General features: G+C 44.3%; 1 protein-coding gene across 5 annotated transcripts in view; it reads right to left on the reverse strand.

The window, feature by feature from the left end:
• LOC140210228 (anillin-like) overlaps nucleotides 1-16,211 on the reverse strand; it is a 69,740-nt gene extending 53,529 nt beyond the window's left edge. For 4 of the 5 annotated variants that reach the window (XM_072279104.1, XM_072279105.1, XM_072279106.1 and 1 more), the window contains exons 1-2: nucleotides 16,118-16,211; nucleotides 2,215-2,337 (exon numbers count right to left, since the gene is read on the reverse strand). In XM_072279104.1, the coding sequence (XP_072135205.1) occupies nucleotides 2,215-2,305 (91 nt within the window). In that variant the 5' untranslated portion in view covers nucleotides 2,306-2,337; nucleotides 16,118-16,211. Of the gene's footprint in view, nucleotides 1-2,214; nucleotides 2,338-8,037; nucleotides 8,087-16,117 lie in introns of those variants that run through there. The other variant, XM_072279103.1, reaches the window with a different exon arrangement.
• Between the last annotated feature and the right edge of the window lie 10,064 nt (nucleotides 16,212-26,275).

The following is a 26,275-nucleotide window of genomic DNA, read 5'->3' on the forward strand; positions in this document are numbered from 1 at the left end:
ATCAAAGCGAGGACTGGGCCTCAGGCCACAGTGTTTCTGGTTTACAGCCAGCAGGGATGGTGTGGATAGGCTTTCAGGCTGGAGTCAGTGCTGCTCCCAGTATTCAGTCGGCATAAGACAAGCTATATAAAGGCTGATTTATACTTCTGCGTAGGCCCTACGCCATCGTGAGCATTTATACTTGTGCATTGGTGTGTCTGCATCGCTCTGCAATTCACCACCAAACCACTAGTTGGCGGTGGGGTTTCTATGCCACTGTGTTGAGTTTCTTTGTGTACTTCAAACAATGGTGACTGAAACTGAGCGCATCATGTTGGAGTTGGAGCTAATAAATGTTGAATAAAAGTTACTTTTATTAAAATTACTGCAATGCAGAAAAGAGAGAAGACATCGGAGGAGATGGTGTGTACGACCATTGAACTGATTTAGGCAGAAGGAAGGTGAATTTTCTGTGCTTGTCCGGCCACTGAGAGACATGGACGAGGAAATGCATTTCAAATATTTTCGGATGTCGACAGGTAGATTTGACAAGAAGCAACTGGAAATGCGATGCTACCAAGCAGACCAATCACAGTTGATGCGGTCTGTGTCACCGTGAGCGTAGTTACATTTTTGGGGAGGTGCACGTCAGGCTACGGATTAGGGTACGTGGCTATGGCGTAGATTCAACGCAGAAGTATAAATTAGCCTTTATAGTCAACTGCAGATTTCTGTGGTATTAATGGTCTCCAGATCTGGACCTTCTTTTTGCTTGACTGTATTCTACTGATATCTTACATGTGCTTGCTACCTTTATGCACTATGTGAGACTTGGTACTGTATTTTATACCTTGGTTCCGGAGTAACACTGTCTCATTTGGCTGTATTCATGCATGGTTGAATGACAATTGAATTGAATGTGGAATGTGTATTAGATGCATGCCCACCTATTATTGCAATATAATGCTGATAGGAACTGCATGACAATGTCAATGGATTTTCACCGCATGACAAAGGAGACAATTATTTTGCTCAGATATAGGCTCTATTCTTATGTACCCAGTTCTTTTCTAGTAGTTCCACGCTTCTTACATAATTAAATTCTTGCTTTCAGATATGTTCAAGTGAGATCAGTGTAATTTCATTTCTTCCTCTATTGCCACTACCCTTCATCAGCCATCTTAAAACTGATGCTCCCTGGTTCCCAACATGTCTTCAAAATGGACTTGCCCATCGAATATCCTCAACACCCTGCTCAGTGACAGCAATCACTATCTGGTTTCTAGATAGAACCTCACTACAGGAATACACTGAAACAGTGTCAAATGTTTCAGTGTAGCATTAAGTTTTGATTTTGTACTCCATTGGTTTAAATTGTAGTCCTACCACCTTGAAGATTTATGAACATTTGTAGTTCAGTGCCTGTACCTCACAGCTAATGAGAACTAAGTGGTGTAATTGGGGAGACCAGGACATGATGGAGCTGCTGGCATTGGGGTTGGATAGTTGTAATCTTACACAAATTTTAAGAGCTATCAGGGTTCCTGAAGGAGACATACCTCATCACTTCCAGGAAGTGTACATGAAATTCCCAAATTTCTCCCCCCTTCACCCCACCAAAATAAATTATATTTTTCAGTTAAGAATTTTATGCCTTTGCCTTGGAGACAACCAACAGCAGGTACTAAGCACCCATGAAGGTAATAACAGGTCTATTTATGCCTGCAACATGTAGCTCAACAAGTTCTTAAAAAGGCAGTCTTAAATTTGGAACAGGATTAAAATATGAAAAAGTACCTTTGGCAGCCATACAGCAAAGTACAGACCTTTCAGCCCACAATGATGTGCTAACCTTACAATTTACTCCAAGATCAATCCAACCCTTCCTCCTATTTAGCCCTTCATTTTTCTATCATCTGAAGACTTACTTAAATGTCTCTAATCTATCCCCCTCTACCACCACCCCTGGCACCTTAGGTACTTTTTGAGCACTTAATTTTTATAGTTTAAAAAGATGTAGCAAAATGACAAGTTTAATTTCTGGATTTTAATGCAATTTAGCAAGTCAATAGATGGAAATAACTTTATATATTGAAAGCTGAGAAGTACATAACAAATAAATAGAATCCACCCCACCTGATTTTACACCATAAAAGCAGAATGTGAAACACACAAAGATAGATAAATAAAAAAATTTTAAAATAAAAAGGTTGCTTGAAACTTAACCAAACTCACCATTCTCATTTCCTTCATTGTCAGCGGGAGGCTGCCTAAGGCGCTTCAAAGGACTGCGCAACATTGCTTCCACAGTGCAGAGAGATGACATTTTTGCTTTGTACCACAAGTTCAATATAGTGCCTACAATGCAAAAGGAGAATTGACCAAATAAATAATGAAGTTTGCTACATTTCCTGAAGTTTTGAGAACACATACAGCCAAGTACAGACCTTTCAGCCTACAACGTTGTGCTAACCTTACAATTTACTCCAAACACAAGGAAATCTGCAGATGCTGGAAATTCAAGCAACACACATCGGTGAACACAGCAGGCCAGGCAGCATCTCTAGGAAGAGCTACAGTTGACGTTATGGGCCAAGACCCTTTGTCAAGACTAACTGAAAGAAGAGCTAGTAAGAGATTTGAAAGCTGGGGGGGGGGGGCGGGGGGGAGAGAATCCAAAATGATAGAAGACAGGAGGGGGAGGGATGGAGCCAAGAGCTGGACAGTTGATTGGCAAAAGGGATATGAGAGGATCATGGGGCAGAAGGCCTAGGAAGTGTACGGGGTCTTTCTTTTGTTACATTTAAAATGGCGATTTTTGTTATGTTAATCTGTGGAATGCGGCTTTGTTGTGTTTTAACGCTGCAGAGAGTTTGCGCTAGCAGTTTATTGTGGTTTAGAGGGTGATAAGAGGGTGCTATTAGCCAATGGGTGGTTATGTATCGTTTTGTTTTCGGATGCCATGCTGTATGATATGACTGTGGACTGAGTTTTGGCGGGGAGTCGGGAGGAGAGACGAGGAGGACGGCGGACGTGCGGAGAGGCTCCGGTCGATCACTTCGGGTGGTCCCGAGCCGTGGGTCGACGGAATTCGGGTGGTCGTCTGACGTCGAACTTGAGCTCCAACGGTAGCGCGCGAAGAACTTGGACTTTGAATAAGTGTTGGCGCCTTTTTTTTTCATTACTTTCCTCTCTGTATCACATGTATATTAATGCCCTAGAATTAGTAATATCTATAAAGTGTATGTGTTAAAATTTACTGGGTGTGCTGGCTGATGATTGATGTTTGTGATTGATTCGGGCGACGATTGACCCTGAGGGGACTGCTGAAGCAGGTGCTGGGCGGGATTTCCCCTAGACATACACGAGCCAAAATAACGGAACGTTACAAGTGGGGGCTCGTCCGGGATTTAGGACTACAGGGTAAGCACAAGTTGGCGGACCGTTGGGCAGCCACCCCATATGTGGTGGAGAGTCAGATGCCGAATCTCCCGGTTTACCGGGTGAGACCTGAGGGCGGGCAGGGGCCTGTCAAGGTACTCCATCGGAACCACCTGTTGCCTCTGGGTCGAGAGGTGAAGATGGACCTAGAGTCCGAATGGGAGTTTACTCCTAGTACGAGGACTCTGCGAGGGCGCGGGGCGCGGGAAGAGGCCGCTGCGAAGAAAACGGGGCCGGTCCCCACCTCGAGAAGGGATACGTCATCGGAAGATGATGATTCGGACGTGTGGTACCTGCTTCCGTTCGCTGATTCCCCGGTGCCAGGAGAAGAGACTCTTGGCCCTTCCATCACTGAGTCAGGGGGACCGAGGGAGGGTGTTGCAGAGCCGCCTGTATTACAGCCGGCATTGGGGGAGGAGAGGGTGGAGGCAGAACCCGAGCCAGAGGGCTCACCGGGGCAGAGGGATCCCGGTGAAGGGGAAGGTCCGACAGATCGGCTCGAGGGGTCACCTGGGGTGTCTGAACAGGGAGAGTCCACAGAGGAAGTCCTGAGGCCTCAGAGGAGTAGGCATCCCCCGGAAAGACTCACTTATATAACGCCGGGAGAGCAGGGTGTAATCTCTACTGCCCTGCAAAGTTATGTCACTGCTTTATGCACCTGGGTTGGGTTTTGTGTTTTACAAGGAGTACTAGTGAATTCTGTTAACGTCATGAGGGCATGACTTTTTTTAGGTGGGGGGAGAGTGTACGGGGTCTTTCTTTTGTTACATTTAAAATGGCGATTTTTGTTATGTTAATCTGTGGAATGCGGCTTTGTTGTGTTTTAACGCTGCAGAGAGTTTGCGCTAGCAGTTTATTGTGGTTTAGAGGGTGATAAGAGGGTGCTATTAGCCAATGGGTGGTTATGTATCGTTTTGTTTTCGGATGCCATGCTGTATGATATGACTGTGGACTGAGTTTTGGCGGGGAGTCGGGAGGAGAGACGAGGAGGACGGCGGACGTGCGGAGAGGCTCCGGTCGATCACTTCGGGTGGTCCCGAGCCGTGGGTCGACGGAATTCGGGTGGTCGTCTGACGTCGAACTTGAGCTCCAACGGTAGCGCGCGAAGAACTTGGACTTTGAATAAGTGTTGGCGCCTTTTTTTTTCATTACTTTCCTCTCTGTATCACATGTATATTAATGCCCTAGAATTAGTAATATCTATAAAGTGTATGTGTTAAAATTTACTGGGTGTGCTGGCTGATGATTGATGTTTGTGATTGATTCGGGCGACGATTGACCCTGAGGGGACTGCTGAAGCAGGTGCTGGGCGGGATTTCCCCTAGACATACACGAGCCAAAATAACGGAACGTTACAGAAGAAAGATAAGGGGTGGGTGGGGGGAGAAAGCCCAGAGGATGGGCAAGGGGTATAGTGAGGGGGACAGAGGGAGAAAAAGGAGAGACAGACAGAAAAAGAATGTGTGTATATAAATAAATAACAGATGGGGTACAAGGGGAGGTGGGGCATTAGCAGAAGTTTGAGAAGTCAATGTTCATGCCATCAGGTTGGAGGCTACCCAGACAGAATACAAGATGCTGTTCCTCCAATTTACTCCAAGATCAATTCAACCCTTCCCCCCTCTATATAACCCTCCATTTTTCTATCACCTGAAGACTTTCTTAGATGTCTCTAATCTATCGCAGTCTACCACCACCCCTGGCAGTGTGTACCATGGATTGTAAAAAGAAACATCTCACCCTAAAATCATGCCCCTTCATGTTAGCCATTTCCACCGTGGGAAAAGTCCCTAGCTGTCCACCCAATCTTATCATGTATACATTTCAAATGCCAGATAGAACATACAATAGTACAGCACAGTACAGGCCCTTCGGCTCACAATGTTGTGCTGACCCTTAAACCCTGCCTCCCATATAACCCCCCACCTTAAATTCCTCCATATACCTGTCGAGTAGTCTCCTAAATTTCACTAGTGTATCTGCCTCCACCATTGACTTAGGCAGTGCATTCCATGCACCAACCGCTCTGAGTAAAAAAAACCTTCCTCTAATATCTCCCTTGAACTTCCCACACCTTACCTTAAAAGCCATGTCCTCTTGTATTGCGCAGTGGTGCCCTGGGGAAGGGGCGCTGGCTATTCACTCTATCTATTCCTCTTAATATCTTGTACACCTCTATCATGTCTCCTCTCATCCTCCTTCTCTCCAAAGAGTAAAGCCCTAGCTCCCTTAATCTCTGATCATAATGCACACTCTCTAAACCAGGCAGCATTCTGGTAAATCTCCTCTGTACCCTTTCCAATGCTTTCACATCCTTCCTATAGTGAGGCGACCAGAACTGGACACAGTACTCCAAGTGTAGCCTCACCAGAGTTTTATACAGCTGCATCATTACCTTGCGACTCTTAAAACTCTATCCCTCCACTTATGAAAGCTAACACCCCACAAGCTTTAACTACCCTATCTACCTGTGAGGCAACTTTCAGGGATCTGTGGACATGTACCCCCAGATCCCTCTACTCCTCCACACTACCAATTATCCTGCCATTTATTTTGTACTCTGCCTTGGAGTTTGTCCTTCCAAAGTGTACCACCTCACACTTCTCTGGGTTCAACTCCATCTGCCACTTCTCAGCCCACTGCTACATCCTATCAATGTCTCTCTGCAATCTTTGACAATCCTCTACACCAACCACAATACCACCAACCTTTGTGTCGTCTGCAAACTTGCCAACCTACCCTTCTACCCCCACATCCAGGTCGTTAATAAAAATCACGAAAAGTAGAGGTCCCAGAACAGATCCTTGTGGGACACCACTAGTCACAACCCTCCAATCTGAATGTACTCCCTCCACCACGACCCTCCGCTTTCTGCAGGCAAGCCAATTCTGAATCCACCTGGCCAAACGTCCCTGGATCCCATGCCTTCTGACTTTCTGAATAAGCCTACCGTATGGAACCTTGTCAAATGTCTTACTAAAATCCATATAGATCACATCCACTGCACTGCCCTCATCTATATGCCTGGTCACCTCCTCAAAGAACTCTATCAGGCTTGTTAGACACGATCTGCCCTTCACAAAGCCATGCTGACTGTCCCTGATCAGACCATGATTCTCTAAATGCCTATAGATCCTATCTCTAAGAATCTTTTCCAACAGCTTTCCCACACAGACATAAAGCTCACTGGTCTATAATTACCTGGACTATCCCAACTACCTTTTTTGAACAAGGGGGACAACATTCGCCTCCCTCCAATCCTCTGCTTCCATTCCCGTAGACAACGAGGACATAAAGATTCTAGCCAGAGGCTCAGCAATCTTTTCCCTTGCCTCATGGAGCAGCCTGGGGAATATTCCTTCAGGTCCTGGGGTCTTACCTGTCCTAGTGTATTTTCACAACTCCAATACCTCCTCTTCCTTAATATCAACATGCTCCAGAACATCAACCTCACTCATATTGACCTCACTGTTATCAAGTTCCCTCTCATTGGTGAATACCAAAGAGAAGTATTCATTGAGGACCTCACTCACTTCCACAGCCTCCAGGCACATCTTCCCACCTTTATCTCTAATCGGTCCTATCCTCACTCCTGTTATTCTTGTTCTTCACATAATTGAAGAATGCCTTGGGGTTTTCCTTTACCCTACTCGCCAAGGCCTTCTCATGACCCCTTCTTGCTCTCTTCAGCCCCTTAAGCTCCTTTCTTGCTACCCTATATTCCTCAATAGACCCATCTAATCCTTGCTTCCTAAACCTCATGTATGCTGCCTTCTTCCACCTGACTAGATTTTCCACCTCATTTGTCACCCATGGTTCCTTCACCCTACCATTCTTTATCTTCCTCACCGGGACAAATTTATCCCTAACATCCTGCAAGAGATCCCTAAACATCAACCACATGTCCATACTACATTTCCCTGCAAAAACAGCATCCCAATTCACACCCGCAAGTTCTAGCCTTATAGCCTCATAATTTGCCCTTCCTCAATTAAAAATTTTCCTGTCCTCTCTGATTCTAACATTATTATGGAAAAGGATGAAGGCCAGGGTGCGGTGGTCACTGCCCCCCCACCCCCCCCAGATGATCTGTGACCTGACCCAGTTTGTTACCTAATACTAGATCTAGTATGGCATTCCCCCTAGTCGGCCTGTCAACATACTGTGACAGGAATCCATCCTGGACACACTTTAACAAAATCTGCCCCATCTAAACCATTGGAACTAATCAGGTGCCGGTCAATATTAGGGAAGTTAAAGTCACCCATGATAACAACCCTGTTATTTTTGCACCTTTCCAAAATCTGCCTTCCAATCTGCTCCTCGGTATCTCTGCTGCTACCAGGGGGCCTATAGAATACTCCCAGTAGAGTAACTGCTCCCTTCCTGCTCCTGACTTCCACCCACACTGACTAAAAAGAGGATCCTGCTACATTACCCACCCTTTCTGTAGCTGTAATAGTATCCCTGACCAGTAATGCCACCCCTCCTCCTTTTTCTCCCCCCACCCCCTTTCAGTCCCTTTTAAAGCACTGAAATCCAGGAATATTGAGAACCCTGGTGCCAGCCAAGTCTCTGTAATGATACAAAAATGAGTAGGGAAATAATACTGATTACCTGAAGTACAACTCAGCTGGCAATATTAGTCTCAGATTTAAAGCCACCTGTTTTTTTTTTTATATAAAAAGAAAAGGGCACATTAGTCCAAGGATTTGTTAATAGTATGGATACCAATCACTCCTCCAGATACAGTAATGGATAGTCTTGAATGACAGTTCCTCAGAAAGCGGCAGATATTCTTCAGCAAATGGGCATTGTTTTGTCCCAGTATACAATACTTGGCTACACCCTCTTCTTCTTGTTTTACGGCAGTTGGCACCCAGCTTAATGGAGCATTACCGCCACCTTCTGCTCCGGAGTGTGCGATAGACTTGCATTCCAAATTCACACACACACAGCGCCCCCCCCCCCCCAACCTACATTTTATCCCATCTTTGGCCATCCTAGTACCCTATTCCTGCTTATTCATCATATCCTATATAAAAAAGACCCTGTACCCCTTAAGAAAGCTAAAACTACCCTGACCTGTGCTCTCTCACCCGTGCCCAGCAACCCTTTTAATATGAATTCCTGCACCCCCAATTCCCTTAGATTATCAACTCTCACTGTATCCCATACTTCCTGCAGCTCAGAACTACATGTTCTACTGACTCCTCTTCCTGACATTCCTCACACAATCCTGTCTGGTGTTTCCCTATCATTTTCAATGTTTTGTTTAACGTACAGTGCCCCAGCCTTAACCTAGTCCACACAGCCTCCTCTCTTCTGTATCCACTACCTACCCTAGTACCTGCAACACTTTTTTTGTATTTGATATAAATGCCTCCCTTTCCCCTCCCTGTCCCATCTTTCTTGCCACATTTGGTTGATTTTTCCCTAGATTACACACTTAACCTCTGCTTTACTAATACATAGAAAATAGGTGCAGGAGTAGGCCATTCGGCCCTTCGAGCCTGCACCGCCATTCATTATGATCATGGCTGATCATCCAACTCAGAACCCCGCCCCAGTCTTCCCTCCATACCCCCTGACCCCCGCAGCCACAAGGGCCATATCTAACTCCCTCTTAAATATAGCCAATGAACTGGCCTCAACTGTTTCCTGTGGCAGAGAATTCCACAGATTCACCACTCTCTGTGTGAAGAAGTTTTTCCTAATCTCGGTCCTAAAAGGCTTCCCCTTTATCCTCAAACTGTGACCCCTTGTTCTAGACTTCCCCAACATCGGGAATAATCTTCCTGCATCTAGCCTGTCCAATCCCTTTAGGATCTTATACGTTTCAATCAGATCCCCCCTCAATCTTCTAAATTCCAATGAGTACAAGCCCACTTCATCCAGTCTTTCTTCATATGAAAGTCCTGCCATCCCAGGAATCAATCTGGTGAACCTTCTTTGTACTCCCTCTCTGGCAAGGATGTCTTTCCTCAGATTAGGGGACCAAAACTGCACACAATACTCCAGGTGTGGTCTCACCAAGGCCTTGTACAACTGCAGTAGTACCTCCCTGCTCCTGTACTCGAATCCTCTCGCTATAAATGCCAGCATACGATTTGCCTTTTTCACCACCTGCTGTACCTGCATGCCCACTTTCAATGACTGGTGTATAATGACACCCAGGTCTCGTTGCACCTCCCCTTTTCCTAATCAGCCACCATTCAGATAATAATCTGTTTTCCTATTTTTGCCACCAAAGTGGATAACTTCACATTTATCCACATTAAATTGCATCTGCCATGAATTTGCCCACTCACCCAACCTATCCAAGTCACCCTGCATCCTCTTAGCATCCTCCTCACAGCTAACACTGCCACCCAGCTTCGTGTCATCCGCAAACTTGGAGATGCTGCATTTAATTCCCTCATCCAAGTCATTAATATATATTGTAAACAACTGGGGTCCCAGCACTGAGCCTTGCAGTACCCCACTAGTCACCACCTGCCATTCTGAAAAGGTCCCGTTTATTCCCACTCTTTGCTTCCTGTCTGCTAACCAATTCTCCATCCACACCAATACCTTACCCCCAATACCGTGTGCTTTAAGTTTGCACACTAATCTCCTGTGTGGGACCTTGTCAAAAACCTTCTGAAAATCCAAATATACCACATCCACTGGTTCTCCCCTATCCACTCTGCTAGCTACATCCTCAAAAAATTCTATGAGATTCGTCAGACATGATTTTCCTTTCACAAATCCATGCTGACTTTGTCCGATCATTCCACCGCTTTCCAAATGTGCTGTTATCACATCCTTGATAACTGACTCCAGCAGTTTCCCCACCACCGACGTTAGGCTAATCGGTCTATAATTCCCCGGTTTCTCTCTCCCTCCTTTTTTAAAAAAGTGGAGTTACATTAGCCACCCTCCAATCCTCAGGAACTAGTCCAGAATCTAACGAGTTTTGAAAAATTATCACTAATGCATCCACTATTTCTTGGGCTACTTCCTTAAGCGCTCTAGGATGCAGACCATCTGGCCCTGGGGATTTATCTGCCTTCAATCCCTTCAATTTACCTAACACCACTTCCCTACTAACATGTATTTCGCTCAGTTCCTCCATCTCACTGGACCCTCTGTCCCCTACTATTTCTGGAAGATTATTTATGTCCTCCTTAGTGAAGACAGAACCAAAGTAATTATTCAATTGGTCTGCCATGTCCTTGCTCCCCATAATCAATTCACCCGTTTCTGTCTGCAGGGGACCTACATTTGTCTTTACCAGTCTTTTCCTTTTTACATATCTATAAAAGCTTTTACAGTCCATTTTTATGTTCCCTGCCAGTTTTCTCTCAATCTTTTTTCCCTTTCCTAATTAAGCCCTTTGTCCTCCTCTGCTGAACTCTGAATTTCTCCCAGTCCTCAGGTGAGCCACTTTCTCTGGCTAATTTGTATGCTTCTTCCTTGGAATTGATACTATCCCTAATTTCTCTTGTCAGCCACGGGTGCACTACCTTCCTTGATTTATTCTTTTGCTAAACTGGGATGAACAATTGTTGTAGTTCATCCATGCAACCTTTAAGTGCTTGCCATTGCATATCCACCGTCAATCCTTTAAGTGTCATTTGCCAGTCTCTTACCTAATTCACGTCTCATACCTTTAAAGTTACCCCTCTTTAAGTTCAGAACCTTTGTTTCTGAATTAACTATGTCACTCTCCATCTTAATGAAGAATTCCACCATATTATGGTCACACTTACCCAAGGGGCCTCTCACGACAAGATTGCTAATTAACCCTTCCTCATTGCTCAAAACCCAGTCCAGAATAGCCTGCTCTCTAGTTGGTTCCTCGACATGTTGGTTCAAAAAAACCATCCCGGATACATTCCAAGAAATCCTCTTCCTCAGCACCTTTACCAATTTGGTTCACCCAATCTACATGTAGATTGAAATCACCCATTATAACTGCTGTTCCTTTATTGCACACATTTCTAATTTCCTGTTTAATACCATCTCCGACCTCACTACTACTGTTAGGTGGCCCGTACACAACTCCCACCAGCGTCTTCTGCCCCTTAGTGTTACACAGCTCTACCCATATTGATTCCACATCTTCCCGGCTTATGTCCTTCCTTTCTATTGCGTTAATATCTTCTTTAACCAGCAACGCCACCCCACCTCCCCTTCCTTCATGTCTATCCCTCCTGAATATTGAATATCCCTGAACGTTGAGCTCCCATCCCTGGTCACCCTGGAGCCATGTCTCTGTGATCCCAACTATATCATAATCATTAATAACAATCTGCACTTTCAATTCATCCACCTTATTACGAATGCTCCTTGCATTGACACACAAAGCCTTCAGGCACTCTTTTACAACTCTCTTAGCCCTTATACAATTATGCTGAAAAGTGGCATACTAATGTGCATTTCTATATTTTATTTCTTTAATGCCCTCTTTGCCAACTCATCCACCTTCTCATTCCCCTTCAACCCTACATGTGCTGGAACCCATAAAAATTTTACCTAACCTCCCTGATTTGCAATTCTTGTGACTGACTGAAGGACTTCATAAAGTACATCTTGCCAACTGCTTGAGTGAAAAGACCTTAAACTTGCTAGAACTGAGGATGAATCTGAGTATATCAACACTTTGACTTGTCTAGTTTTCTCCACCCATCGCAACGCAACCAACACTGCCAGCATCTCCACTGTATACACCCCTTAATTTATTAGATGTTCTTCTGCTGATTCCAATTTCTTTTGCTGGTATAGCCACCCAAACCCTGTCACTCCTGTTTCAGGTTCCTTAGCACCATCCGTATAAATCTGAGTATAATCACTATTTTTCCATCACATGACAGTTAAATGCACTTACCAAATCAGTTTTATATTTTCCTTTCCTTTTTACCTCTAACAAATGCCGGTCTACGTCAGGCCATACAAGCTTCCATGGAGCTACAATCGGATAAACTACTGAAGGACTTATCCTTAGATCAAACACTCCACATTCTTTAGCAATATCATTCCCTACCTGACTAAAGTTATCCCTCTGAAACCTCCCATTTTCCCAGCACTCCTGCAACACTCCTTTTGCAGGGTGAGAATCATTGTGTCCCTGCAAATTAGCCCAGTAGTTTGCCATCAATTGCATCCTTCTTAGTTCCAAAGGCATTACTCATATTTCTACCTGTGCGGCTGATACTGGTGATGTTTTAAAAGCCCCACTGCACACTCTCAAGGCCTGAGCCTGAATCACATCCAGTTTCCTTATAAGAGACCTAGCTATATTTCCATAGTCCAACACAGGTCTTACTAAAGCCACATACATTCTCTTCAACACTGAACAACTTGCTCCCCATTCGCTACCAGTCAAACATCTCATCACATTTATTACCTTTTTTTTTAACATTTCTCCTCAACTTTCCTGATATGGTCTGCCCATGTTAATCATGAATCAAATATAACTCCCAGAAATTTAAATGACCCAACCCTTTCTAATTCAATCCCATACGTCCTTAACTTCCCTACCTCAATTTTTTCCTGGTGAAAAATAGTTTGAGTTTTTTTCTACTGAAATTCTACATCCCCAATCATAACTCCACTCCACCACTTCATCAATTGCTCCTTGTAGTTTCCTGACTATATGCTCCACATTCCTGCTGCTTTTCCACAAGGCCCCATCATCTGCAAACATTAAGGCATCCGTTAGTCTTGCGAGACCATGGATCTGTGCCTGGAAAGTCTTCACTCTCCAGGGCGCAGGCCTGGGCAAGGTTGTATGGAAGACCAGTAGTTGCCCATGCTGCAAGTCTCCTGCCTCCACAACACCAGTATTGTCCAAGGGAAGGGCATTAGGACTCATACAGCTTGGCACCAGTGTCGTCACAGAGCAATGTGTGATTAAGTGCCTTGCAAACAGTGACCTACCTATATCCACTGGTACCTTTGTGAAGACATCATTGATTAGCAACAGGCTAATCACACTACCTTGAGGTGTGCCATTTCCCACTATGTACTGTTTTGATAATTCTGATCCAATTCAAACTTGAATTTTTCTACCAAACAAAAAATCTTTAATCCAATTAAAAACTCTCCCACCAACCCCCATCTTGTGCAGTTTAATTAACAATCCTTCCTTCCACATCATATCATAGGCTTTTTCAATGTCAATAAACACTGCAACTACTGATTCTTCATTTGCCTGGGCATTTCTTATTTCAGTATCTAACCTTATCATTGAGTCCATGGAATTCCTTCCCTTCCTAAAGCTACTCTGGTAACTTGCCAGCATTCCTCTCTTCTCAAGCTCATACGATAACCTTTCTGTTATCATCCTTTCCATTGTCTTACATATATTTGATGTTAATGCTATTGGTCTGTAACTAGTGGGTTTAGACAGATCCTTGCCAGGTTTCCTTATTGGAATTACTACTGCTTCTTTCCATGTACTTGGTAATCTGCCCTCTTCCCACACTCTTATAAAAATGCAGCAACTTTAAGATCGCTCCTTCTAGATTTTTTAGCATAACATAGCATATCAGATCTTTCCCTGGGGAGGTTGGCCTCAACCTCTTTATTGCTCTCACCATTTCTGCCAACATAAATGGATCATCAATTTATATCATCTGTTTCTTCCCACTTGTTTAACACACCTAGGTGGTGTTGATTCATTGTTCTTTCCCTTCTCCTGACAAATTTTCTGAACTGTGTATCTGTACAGATGACTTGGCCATTATCTCAGCCTTATCCCTACCGGAGACTGCTGTTTCCTCCTAGATATCATTACTGGATATTCCCATTCCCTCCTATCTCCCCCCATCCTCTTAATCCTTCCCCATACCTCTCCCATTTCTTCCTATTCTGTTGCAAAAACTTCTCCAACTATGTACTTGGCTATGTACTGGACTTTACTGAACATTCCTTGTAATGTAAGACCAGCAGATGCCAGACAGGTTAAAGTGCATAAACCAAGTTATATGTTGACCTCAATGAAAGCCTTTAAGAACTGCCTATAATGCAGAGGTCCATACTACAGTTGTTAGGGATGAATCTTAACAAATATTCAGTGTAGAAAGAATTTGGACAGGGTTACATGGCACCAAGTATACACTAAGAATACATTCACTGCCACACTGTATAGAACATACACCCAAGTCATTGGGTGTCTTTAAGGCAGAGATTGATAGGTATCTGAGTAGCCAGGGCATCAAAGGTTATGGTGAGAAGGCAGGGCAGTGGGACTAAATAGGATAAAATGGATCAGCTCATGATAAAATGGCAGAGCAGACTCGATGGGCCGAATGGCCTACTTCTGCTCCTTTGTCTTATGGTCTTATATACACAATGTTGTGCCGACCATGTAAGCTACTTTAGAAACTGCCTAGAATTTCCCTAGCAGATAGCCCTCTATTTTTCTAATCTCCATGTATCTTGGTGTTTGTTGGAAAGTTTTGGAGATGAAACATTCTGCAAAGGAATGACAGTTTAGTTGAGGACCCATCCCTTCAGATTCACCTTTCCTGTAGGTTCTCAAGGATGGTTCTTGCCCATTAATGATAGATTGACTTGTCAAAGAATGTTTCTCTTCACCCACATCAAAAAATGGCCACTTCTAGTACATAAACACCTTCAGCTTTCACCACTGACCTACTGTGAGTATTATCTGTAAAATTAGTGTCAAATTTGATCTGTCAAAATTGCAACCTTTTCTTTAAAAAAAAAGCAGAGCTCTTGAAACATGATGTTACACAAACCCCAAATCATGAAGATACCACCCAATTTTCTTACAAGATGGATTCCCTCTGTGGAAGTACCAGACTTCTGTGGACAAAGGCAACAAACAATTCATGACTTTTGGCCAGATCAGAACATTACAGACTCTCAAGGGCAACATATTTAGAAAAAACAGACCTCTTAACATTCACCAGACTGTACATCCAACTTTATTTTACTGGAACAAAGTACTTACAATGCTCATCTTAAAACTTAACAGTATTATCTCACAGGAAGTAGGAATGTAACCAGTTGGTTGATAACACTATATGAACATAATTGCTACCTGCGCCACCCAGCAGCAATGGCACATAGAATACCATAATAACATCACACCCCAGCCCCCATCCCAAAAAAACTTGTTTTGCAAATCAACTCGGGATATGTACTGTTGTTTCCACGTGTAATTTAATACCACAGAGAATTAATTGGAAATGTTACTAGGGCAAAAGTCAGAGTAGACAGTGGGCAACTCAGGAGCCATATTCCGAGACAGTCCCCTCTGCTTCTATCCATCGCAGTATGGATGAAACATTCGGACACAGACAAACTCCCTGTGCTAAAAGGCCAGCAGATTCAAGAGAGAACGAAGGGTGGAGAAAGGTGTAAGCGTGGACAGCCGCCCGTGCCTGGTGGACAAGAGCCACGAAGCCTCTCTATTGCAAACGGGAGAGACATATTTCGGCCCCTAGACCCGGCATTTCTCAGCTTAGGGGCTATTGCAGTAAAAGCCTCTTGTTTCTCACTCATGCGAGATGCGGAGGGAGGCTCGCCTCGAGATTACATTTACCGCAGAGCACACGCACTTCACCCTGAACCACCCTATACAAAGGCCGCGATATAACAGTGAACGGAGCTGCACCGGGCAGCTTGAGGAGCTCACTAGCTAGCCCGAGTACACCGACAGTAACTCCCGGCCAGCACCTACCTTAAATCCAAGCGAGAGCTCCTTCTCCTTCTCCACCACTCCCAGATCCAGCCGCTGAGTCCGCACCAACTGCCTTTCCTTCCGTTTAAATTCCGGCGCGCTTTGTCGCGCATGCGCCTCAGCCAAGGATCTTTGCCGAACGCCCGACCGAGAGCGTGCGTGCGTGGGCGCGTGGGTGCGTGGGCGCGTGGGCGCGTGGGCGGGCGGGTCGGTCGCGCTGTTTGTGCAGCAGCCTCTCCGGCTGTACCGCTCCTTCGGTGAGCGGGTATTACAACTTCGCCCCTCGTCGCGTGTCCGTATCTGGAAAATGGGCAGCAACTCCGGGTCGCCCCTACCATAAATCTGAAAGAGAACTTCTACTATGCCGTCACCATTCCCAGATCCACCCGTTGAGTCCGCCCCAATCGCTTCAGCTCTTGTTTAAATTCCGGCGCTAAAACTCTATTTTAACACTGGAGCTGATCTGAGAATATCCCCTTTATTAAATTCAGATTTCATCTGGAGATTATTTGTATTCAGAATTAATTGCTGTACAACAGCAATCATTAATTTAGAATTCAAATACTCCCAGTTAAATAAGGTAACAAATCAAAGGCAGAAAATGACACAGCTTCAAGTGCTTGGAAGAGATTAAGGAATTATACAGCAGGGTATAGAGTTCATCCTGGCAAACAAGCACCAATTTAGCAAATACGGTTTCATCACATATTTTATTTTACTGACTGTAAAAGCTTTTATAGATATGTAAAAAGGAAAAGACTGGTAAAGACAAATGTAGGTCCCCTACAGACAGAAACAGGTGAATTGATTATGGGGAGCAAGGACATGGCAGACCAATTGAATAATTACTTTGGTTCTGTCTTCACTAAGGAGGACATAAATAATCTTCCAGAAATAGTAGGGGACAGAGGGTCCAGTGAGATGGAGGAACTGAGCGAAATACATGTTAGTAGGGAAGTGGTGTTAGGTAAATTGAAGGGATTGAAGGCAGATAAATCCCCAGGGCCAGATGGTCTGCATCCCAGAGTGCTTAAGGAAGTAGCCCAAGAAATATTGGATGCATTAGTGATAATTTTTCAAAACTCCTTAGATTCTGGACTAGTTCCTGAGGATTGGAGGGTAGCTAATGTAACCCCACTTTTTAAAAAAGGAGGGAGAGAGAAACCAGGGAATTATAGACCGGTTAGCCTAACGTCGGTGGTGGGGAAACTGCTGGAGTCAGTTGTCAAAGATGTGATAACAGCACATTTGGAAAGCGGTGAAATCATCAGACAAAGTCAGCATGGATTTGTGAAAGGAAAATCATGTCTGACGAATCTCATAGAATTTTTTGAGGATGTAACTAGTAGAGTGGATAGGGGAGAGCCAGTGGATGTGGTATATTTGGATTTTCAAAAGGCTTTTGACAAGGTCCCACACAGGAGATTAGTGTGCAAACATAAAGCACACGGTATTGGGGGTAAGGTATTGATGCGGATAGAGAATTGACAGGAAGCAAAGAGTGGGAATAAACGGGACCTTTTCAGAATGGCAGGCAGTGACTAGTGGGGTACTGCAAGGCTCAGTGCTGGGACCCCAGTTGTTTACAATATATATTAATGACTTGGATGAGGGAATTAAATGCAGCATCTCCAAGTTTGCGGTTGACACGAAGCTGGGTGGCAGTGTTAGCTGTGAGGAGGATGCTAAGAGGATGCAGAGTGACTTGGATAGGTTGGGTGAGTGGGCAAATTCATGGCAGATGCAATTTAATGTGGATAAACGTGAAGTTATCCACTTTGGTGGCAAAAATAGGAAAACAGATTATTATCTGAATGGTGGCTGATTAGGAAAAGGGGAGGTGCAACGAGACCTGGGTGTCATTATACACCAGTCATTGAAAGTGGGCATGCAGGTACAGCAGGCGGTGAAAAAGGCAAATGGTATGCTGGCATTTATAGCGAGAGGATTCGAGTACAGGAGCAGGGAGGTACTACTGCAGTTGTACAAGGCCTTGGTAAGACCACACCTGGAGTATTGTGTGCAGTTTTGGTCCCCTAATCTGAGGAAAGACATCCTTGCCAGAGAGGGAGTACAAAGAAGGTTTACCAGATTGATTCCTGGGATGGCAGGACTTTCATATGAAGAAAGACTGGATGAAGTGGGCTTGTACTCGTTGGAATTTAGAAGATTGAGGGGGGATCTGATTGAAACGTATAAAATCCTAAAGGGATTGGACAGGCTAGATGCAGGAAGATTGTTCCCAATGTTGGGGAAGTCCAGAACAAGGGGTCACAGTTTGAGGATAAAGGGGAAGCCTTTTAGGACCGAGATTAGGAAAAACTTCTTCACACAGAGAGTGGTGAATCTGTGGAATTCTCTGCCACAGGAAACAGTTGAGGCCAGTTCATTGGCTATATTTAAGACGGAGTTAGATATGGCCCTTGTGGCTACGGGGATCAGGAGGTATGGAGGGAAGGCTGGGGCGGGGTTCTGAGTTGGATGATCAGCCATGATCATAATGAATGGCGGTGCAGGCTCGAAGGGCCGAATGGCCTACTCCTGCACCTATTTTCTATGTTTCTATGTCTATGTTTCTATTTAATTTTTTTAAACATTTCAGAATATACTTTATTCAAAAATAAAATTATATACAATAAACCATTCAATAACTTTCCATCCTTTACATATGTTTCCATCATAGTCTGTACATATGCATACTTATGGCCACCCACGTGGCACTCAAGTTGTTCACCTTACCACACCATTGTTGAGGGGGATACTCCCCGCCACCCGACCCCTCCCACTCCCACAGGTGACGAAACCTATACCGTGGTCCTTCCCCACCGGGCCCTTGCGGTGGCTGCACCAAGTTTCAGTGCGTCCCTCAGCATGTACTCCTGCAGCCAAGAATGTGCCAGTCGGCCGCATTCTGCCACAGACATCTCCATGTGCTGGTAGATCATCACGTTTCAGGCCGACCAAAGAGCGTCTTTCACCGAGTTCATGATCTGCCAGCAGCACCGGATGTTAGTCTTCGTGTGCGTCCCCGGGAACAGCCCGTAGATCAGAGAGTCCTCTGTTACGCAGCTGCTGGGGATGAAACGTGACTCTAGCCCGTCCAGGAAAAAAAATATTTTATTTAAATATGCTTTTTGAGTTAAGTACTGTGGGTTTTAACGTATCCTGTCACTTCAGTTTTCCAGACCATCCTCTGTCTTTTGGCAACACACATCAAAGTTGCTGGTGAACGCAGCAGGCCAGGCAGCATCTCTACGAAGAGGTACAGTCGATGTTTCGGGCCGAGACCCTTCGTCAGGGCTAACTTTAAGAAGAGCTAGTAAGAGATTTGAAAGTGGGAGGGGGAGGGGGAGATCCAAAATGATAGGAGAAGACGGGAGGGGGAGGGATGGAGCCAAGAGCTGGACAGGTGATTGGCAAAAGGGATATGAGAGGACCATGGGACAGGAGGCCCAGGGAGAAAGAAAAGGGGGAGGGGGGGAAACCCAGAGGATGGGCAAGGGGTATAGTGAGAGGGACAGAGGGAGAAAAAGGAGAGAGAGAAAAAGAATGTGTGTATATAAATAAATAACGGATGGGGTACGAGGGGGAGGTGGGGCATTAGCAGAAGTTTGAGAAGTCAATGTTCATGCCATCGGGTTGTAGGCTAACCAGACGGAATATAAGGTGTTGTTCCTCCAACCTGAGCGTGGCTTCATCTTTACAGTAGAGGAGGCCGTGGATAGACGTATCAGAATGGGAATGGGACGTGAAATTAAAGTGTGTGGCCACTGGGAGATCCTGCTTTCTCTGGCAGGCAGAGAGTAGGTGTTCAGCGAAACGATCTCCCAGTCTGCGACAGGTCTCGCCAATATACAGAAGGCCACACACATTCTTTCTCTCTCTCTCCTTTTTCTCCCTCTGTCCCTCTCACTATACCTCTTGCCCATCCTCTGGGGTTTTCCCCCCCTCCCCCTTTTCTTTCTCCCTGGGCCTCCTGTCCCATGATCCTCTCATATCCCTTTTGCCAATCAACTGTCCAGCTCTTGGCTCCAACCCTCCCCCTCCTGTCTTCTCTTATCCTTTTGGATCTCCCCCTCCCCCTCCCACTTTCAAATCTCTTACTAGCTCTTCTTTCGATTAGTCCTGACAAAGGGTCTCGGCCCGAAACGTCGACTGTACCTCTTCCTAGAGATGCTGCCTGGCCTGCTGCATTCACTAGCAACTTTGATGTGTGTTGCTTGAATTTCTAGCATCTGCAGAACTCCTCGTGTCTCTGTCTTTTGGAATGCGGATGAAGTCCAATATGAACTCAAAGAACATCTCATCTTCAGTTTAGCCCCATTCTAGCTACAGGACTTTAACCTGAAACATTACCTTTGTGTCTAGCTGCCCTGGTGCTGCCTACTTACTTATTGCCCATTACATCACTGGCACTTAGGGCAGTAATGAAGGTCCTCCATCTCTCTCTGTCCTTGGCCATCTTCTCTGTTGTGCCCAGGAGTGGTTCAGGGTCCTCGTTTCTCCCTCTGTTGTACGGTTCCAAGTTGTCGGTGGTCACCTGTGGTTCCTCCACCTGTCAGAGGTGCAATGAAGTGCTGTCTTGACGATGGAGTTGGCCTCTGCTCATCACGTGCTTACTCATGATGATCATGGTCATGTCCTCTAGCTGAAGGTGCTGCCTAGTCTGCTGTGTATTCCTAGCATTCTCTGTAATTATTTCAGATATGTAGTTACTGCAGTATTTTGTTTCTTCAGTTGGTATCTTCCAGTTTCAACCATTTAATCTCTCTCCCATTTCCTTGTCTTCACATCTCCATGAGGCAGTTGATTTGTGATTAACAAGTCTTCACAATTGCGTCCATCAGCCAGCATCTCCATCACTTGTATCATCCAGTCCCTCTTGTTCTGCACCCTATCGCAGACATTCCTTCTGTTCTCACCACCTTCCCTCTAGCCACACTTAAAATATGTTTGACTTTCTATGTCTTCTCAATGAAGCATTAACTCTCTTTAATTTTGAATGGATGTGCCTGACCTGCTGGTTCCAACATCGTATTTTTTTAATTATTTCCTATGTCCAGAATCTGCAATTGTTTGCCTTTTCACCTTTGCTGGATTCATTTTAAAGTGAAGTTTCAAGAACAGACTCTTGAACAATAAACAGTAATCTGGAAGAGACGTAAATAGGAGGGGATAAATGAAGTCTGTAAGGAGAAAGAAAATGAGTGCTGGAAATGTGGGAGGCAGGTTGGGAATAACTGAAATTACTTAATTAATCATGGATGCCCAAACTATACGCTGTAAAGGAGTCCAACAAACACGTTGAGCAAACTCCACGGATGGAGTCACGTGCTTCATCTGGAAGTGCATCGACGATGTTGTCCCCCACGCGTCGGTCAGGCTCTTCCCGAACCAGAAACCCTGGATCAATAGTTCCGTGTGAGCAGCACTTTCCGCGCGGCGTAGAACTTACAATCAGCAGGAGCTACAGTCTGCACAAACCGACCAAGGCTGTGAAACAACAACACAGGGACAAGATTGCACACATGACTAGTGGCGAGGGTTACATATCAGCGCAGACTTCAAAGCCAAACGTAGTGGTGCCGCCAACATCACAGCCTCTCTCCCAGATGAGCTCAATTGGTTTTACGGTCGGTTTGATGTCGCTGACTCTGAGCCTCCGAGGAAAGCCACCGCTACAGCCGGTAACCTGGTCATCTCTGAGGCTAGGTATGCTGATGTTTCTCTCGAGTGGACAGTCGCAAGGCTGCGGGACCGGACGGCATCCCAGGGGGGTACTCAGGATGTGCGCGACACAACTGGCAGGTGTGTTTACAGATATTTTTAATCTCTCTCTCTCCCAGTGTAGAGTGCCGTCCTGCTTCAAATTATCCACCATTGTCCCTGTACCAAAAAACATCAACGTAACATGACTGGGGTCCTGTCGCACTCACCTCAATAATAAGCAACACACATAAAAGTTGCTGGTGAACGCAACGTCAGGACGAAGGGTCTCGGCCCGAAACGTCGACTGTACCTCTTCCTAGAGATGTTGCCTGGCCTGCTGCGTTCACCAGCAACTTTTACGTGTGTTGCTTGAAATTCCAGCATCTGCAGATTTCTTCGTGTTTGCGTCAATAATGAGCGAATACTTTGAGAGGCTGGTGAAGGATTACATCTGCAGCTTGCTACCACCCAAACTGGACCCTTTACAATTTGCCTACCGGCACAACCAATTGACAGACGATGCAATAGCCACTGCTCCACAAACCGTCCTTACACATCTGGAGAAGAAGGGTGCTTATGTGAGAATGCTGTTCTTGGACTACAATTCAGCATTCAACACCATAAATCCATCCGGGCTCGGCAGGAAGCTCAGAGACCTCGGCCTTGACCCTGCCGGTGTGCAGCTGGTTCCTGGACTTCCTGTCAGATCACTGGCAGGTGGGAAGAGAGGGCTCCCTCACCTCTGACCCTCAACACAGGAGCCCCTCAGGGCTGTGTACTAAGTCCCCTCCTTTACTCCCTGTATACCCATAACTCTGTATTAAAATTGCCAATGATATTACATTGATTGGCCTAATCTCAAACAATAATGAAGCAGCCTACAGGGGTCATCTCTCTGACACAGTGGTGTCAAGAAAACAACCTCTCCCTCAATGTTGCAAAAACAAAGGAGCTGGTTGTGGACTACAGGAGGAATGGAGACGGGCTAATCCTTATTGCCATCAATGGACCTGGGCTTGAGAGGGTAAACAGCTTTAAGTTCCTCAGCAACCACATCACATGGTCTGCACAAACCAGCTGTGTGGCAAAAAAGGCACAACAGCTCCTCTTTCACCTCAGACGGTTGAGGAAGTTTGGTATGGGCCCCCCAAATCCTAAGAACTTTCTACAGCGGCACAATTGAGAGCATCTTGACTGGCTGCATCACTGCCTGGTATGGGAACGGGACCTTCCTTAATCGTAGGATTCCACGGAGTGGTGCGGACAGTACAGCACATCTGTAGTTGTGAACTTCCCATGATACGGGACATTTACAAAGATAGGTGTGAAAAAAGGGCCCGAAGGATCATTGGGGACCTGAGTCACCCCAACCACAATCTACTCCAGCTGCTGCCTTCCGGGAAGTGGTACCATAGCGTAAAAGCCAGGACCAACAGGCTCCGGGACAGCTTCTTCCACCAGGCCATCAGGCTGATTTGAGTGTATTTCTCTGTTACATCAACTGTTCTATTTATTATAAATTATTATGATTGCACATTGCACATTTAGATAGAGACGTAATGTAAAGATTTTTACTCCTCATGTATGTGAAGGATGTAAGAAATAAAGTCAGTTTAATTCAACTAAGTATCAGGATATTACAGAACAAGTGAGAAGACGAGAAAAAATCTGTCAAAGAAAACGGACTAACTTGTTCTACACTCTATGCAAATACTTAGTCCAATGGATGGGCAACAGATTTGCTGCTTCTTAATCAAGGTGTTACATGGCCTCCAAAATTGTACTATGTTCTTGAAAGGGAAGAACATATCAGCAAGTGTAAAAGAAATTGGGGATAATTTGAGGCAAATCAAAGAGTTACCACTAAACCAGGATCAACTAGGATTTTGAAGGAATGAGGAGATGGTAGGTAAGGATGGGGAGCCTTTATTTCCACACATGGTGGGGGAGGTATAGGGAGAATGTTCAGTTTTCCTAAAGAGCAGCTTGAGTGAAAGGAAAGTTAAGAAATAAGATCAACTCGACTAAACCAGAACAAATTGTTTTCTTTCTGTTCTTTCCTCATTTTGTTTATCCACAAGATGATTTGGTGGAATGAAGAAACACAATGATAAGAACAATGATTCATCTTGACAATGGCATTGGTTAATGATTGTGTTCTCATTTGCATTCTGTAATTTACACAAAACTGTGTGTGGTGTGTATTCAGACAATTAATGATGGCAGTGGCAGGGTGTGTGACTATAGTTATGTCATCACAATTAGTGATGTTAGAAATTTTCAGCTGAGCTGATTGATGCCAAGTTCAGTGACTCAATAAAGACACAGTATTTACATGCGGCTGCAGATATAGTGATTCTTAAACAATGGTAACATCACAACCTTTCCTCAACACGATCTGATTCAAGAGCAAAGGAGGAATCTTAATTATGTGGCACAGAGAGACTACAGATCTGGATATATTGCAAGACCAAACCAGGTACTGTCAAGCATCCCAGGGGTAACAATTGATATTTCAAGGCAGGGCTTATGCTGTTAGCTTCATTCAGTATGAAGAACTGATGGAAAATTGCCATGAGATCCAAGATTCTATCGCATTTTATCTACTCACTTTCTCCTATTACCTTAACATTGTGACAACAGCATTTCCTCTGCTGGCATCCAGTTCACTGTCAGAAAAACCTTCTTGTGAGACAACTGATATAACCAGCCACATGTATACAAGGTAGAAACCCTTCTTATTGATGAGAGGTTCCAGCTCATTAAGGCTGTCCTAACAGGCATTGGAGTCAATGGCTTCCTGTACTCATGGGAGGCTAACAATTCTGGCAAATCCCAGTGTTTATTTCCCCATTGAAATATGTATGGATTAAATTATTTTTCTGAGAATGGGTGATTGCTTTGAAATTAAAGTGAGCACTTCCACTGGGAGATATGGCAGAGATACGGTGCTGGTTGGAAACTCTATTTTCAGCCTTTCTGTATTTATATTTCCTCTAATGTTCTTCTGGTTCTTTTCTCATCTGCTGTCATGTAATGACAAATTCTCTTTTCTAATATTTTAATTAAATTTCATATACACAAATACAGAATTCTTAAGGATACTTATTATAAATCAAAGTAAGGTAGCACATAATGCACTATATATAAATCACACTGATACAATCACAGTATCCCATATTCATGATCAATCAAATAAGATAAATTGAATTATGAAATACAATAATATGGTTAATTATTTTATAAAAAAAAATCTACACCCACTACCAAATCAAAGCTGGTTAGTAAAAAAACAAAAAAAAAGAGTACTTTACCATATAGTGTTTTATAATAATTGTCCAGATCTGTATTTTAATAACAATAACAATTCAAATATTTTCAAAATAGTTCAGAAAGGGTCCTCATAACATTTGAAAATCTTGATTAGAATCAGAAATTGAACAACAAATCTTCTCTAAATTTAAACATGACATAACATCGCATAACCATTGAGCATGTGTAGGGGGGAATAACAAATTCTTCCGTAACTTTACCCATACTCTTACTCTTCATGAGATCAAACTTTACTTATCCATTACCTCTGTGTTCTTTAGCCTGCAGTGGTTCCTTGTTTGGCAACACCTCCAATTTAAAGTGCCTGACCTTGTATACAAAGCCCTCCATGTTCTTAACTTTCCCATCTCTGTAACTTTCTTTACTGCTACAACCTTCCCAGGTTCCTCAGCTGTTCCATGTACTGATTCCTGAACTTCAACAGTTGTAGTTACCATCACTCACCAGCCTTCAGCTCTCTAAATCCTAAACTAGTCAAAGCTGAAAGAGGATATCTTTTTAAATTTTATCAAGACTGTGTAAACACTACAAATAAAAAAGTAAAGTACAAGCAATAGAAATAATATGATTTGTTCAGCATCAGATTTATTATCATTGACATGATGTGAAATTTTTGTTTTGTGGTCAGACAATGCAAAGACATAAAAAGTGAAAAATAAAAAGAAGTAGGTTTTTTGGACCATTCAGAAATCTGATGGCGGAGAAGCTGTTCCTAAATCATTGAATATGGGTCTTCAGGCCCATTGGTAGTAGTGGGAAGAGGGAATGACCCTGATGGTAAGGGTCTTTGATGATGAATACCACCTTTTTAAAGCACCGCCTCTTGAATATATCCTTGATAGTGGGGAGTGTTGTGCATATGATGGAGTTGGCTAAGACTGTAACTCTCTGCAGCCTGTTGTCATTCTGTGCAATGGGGCATCCATGCCAGGCTGTGATGCAGCCAGTCAGAATGTGCTGTGTCATACATCTATAGAAATTTTCAAGAGGGTTTGGTGCCATACCAACTCTACTTAAACTCTTAATGAATTAGAGACACTGGCATACTTTCTTCGCAATTGTATCAGTGTTGGCCCAGGACAGATCCCCTGAGAACAAACAGTTCATGGAGAGGGT

The sequence above is a fragment of the Mobula birostris genome, chromosome 15, assembly GCF_030028105.1.
Source record: "Mobula birostris isolate sMobBir1 chromosome 15, sMobBir1.hap1, whole genome shotgun sequence".
Taxonomy (NCBI): domain Eukaryota; kingdom Metazoa; phylum Chordata; class Chondrichthyes; order Myliobatiformes; family Myliobatidae; genus Mobula; species Mobula birostris.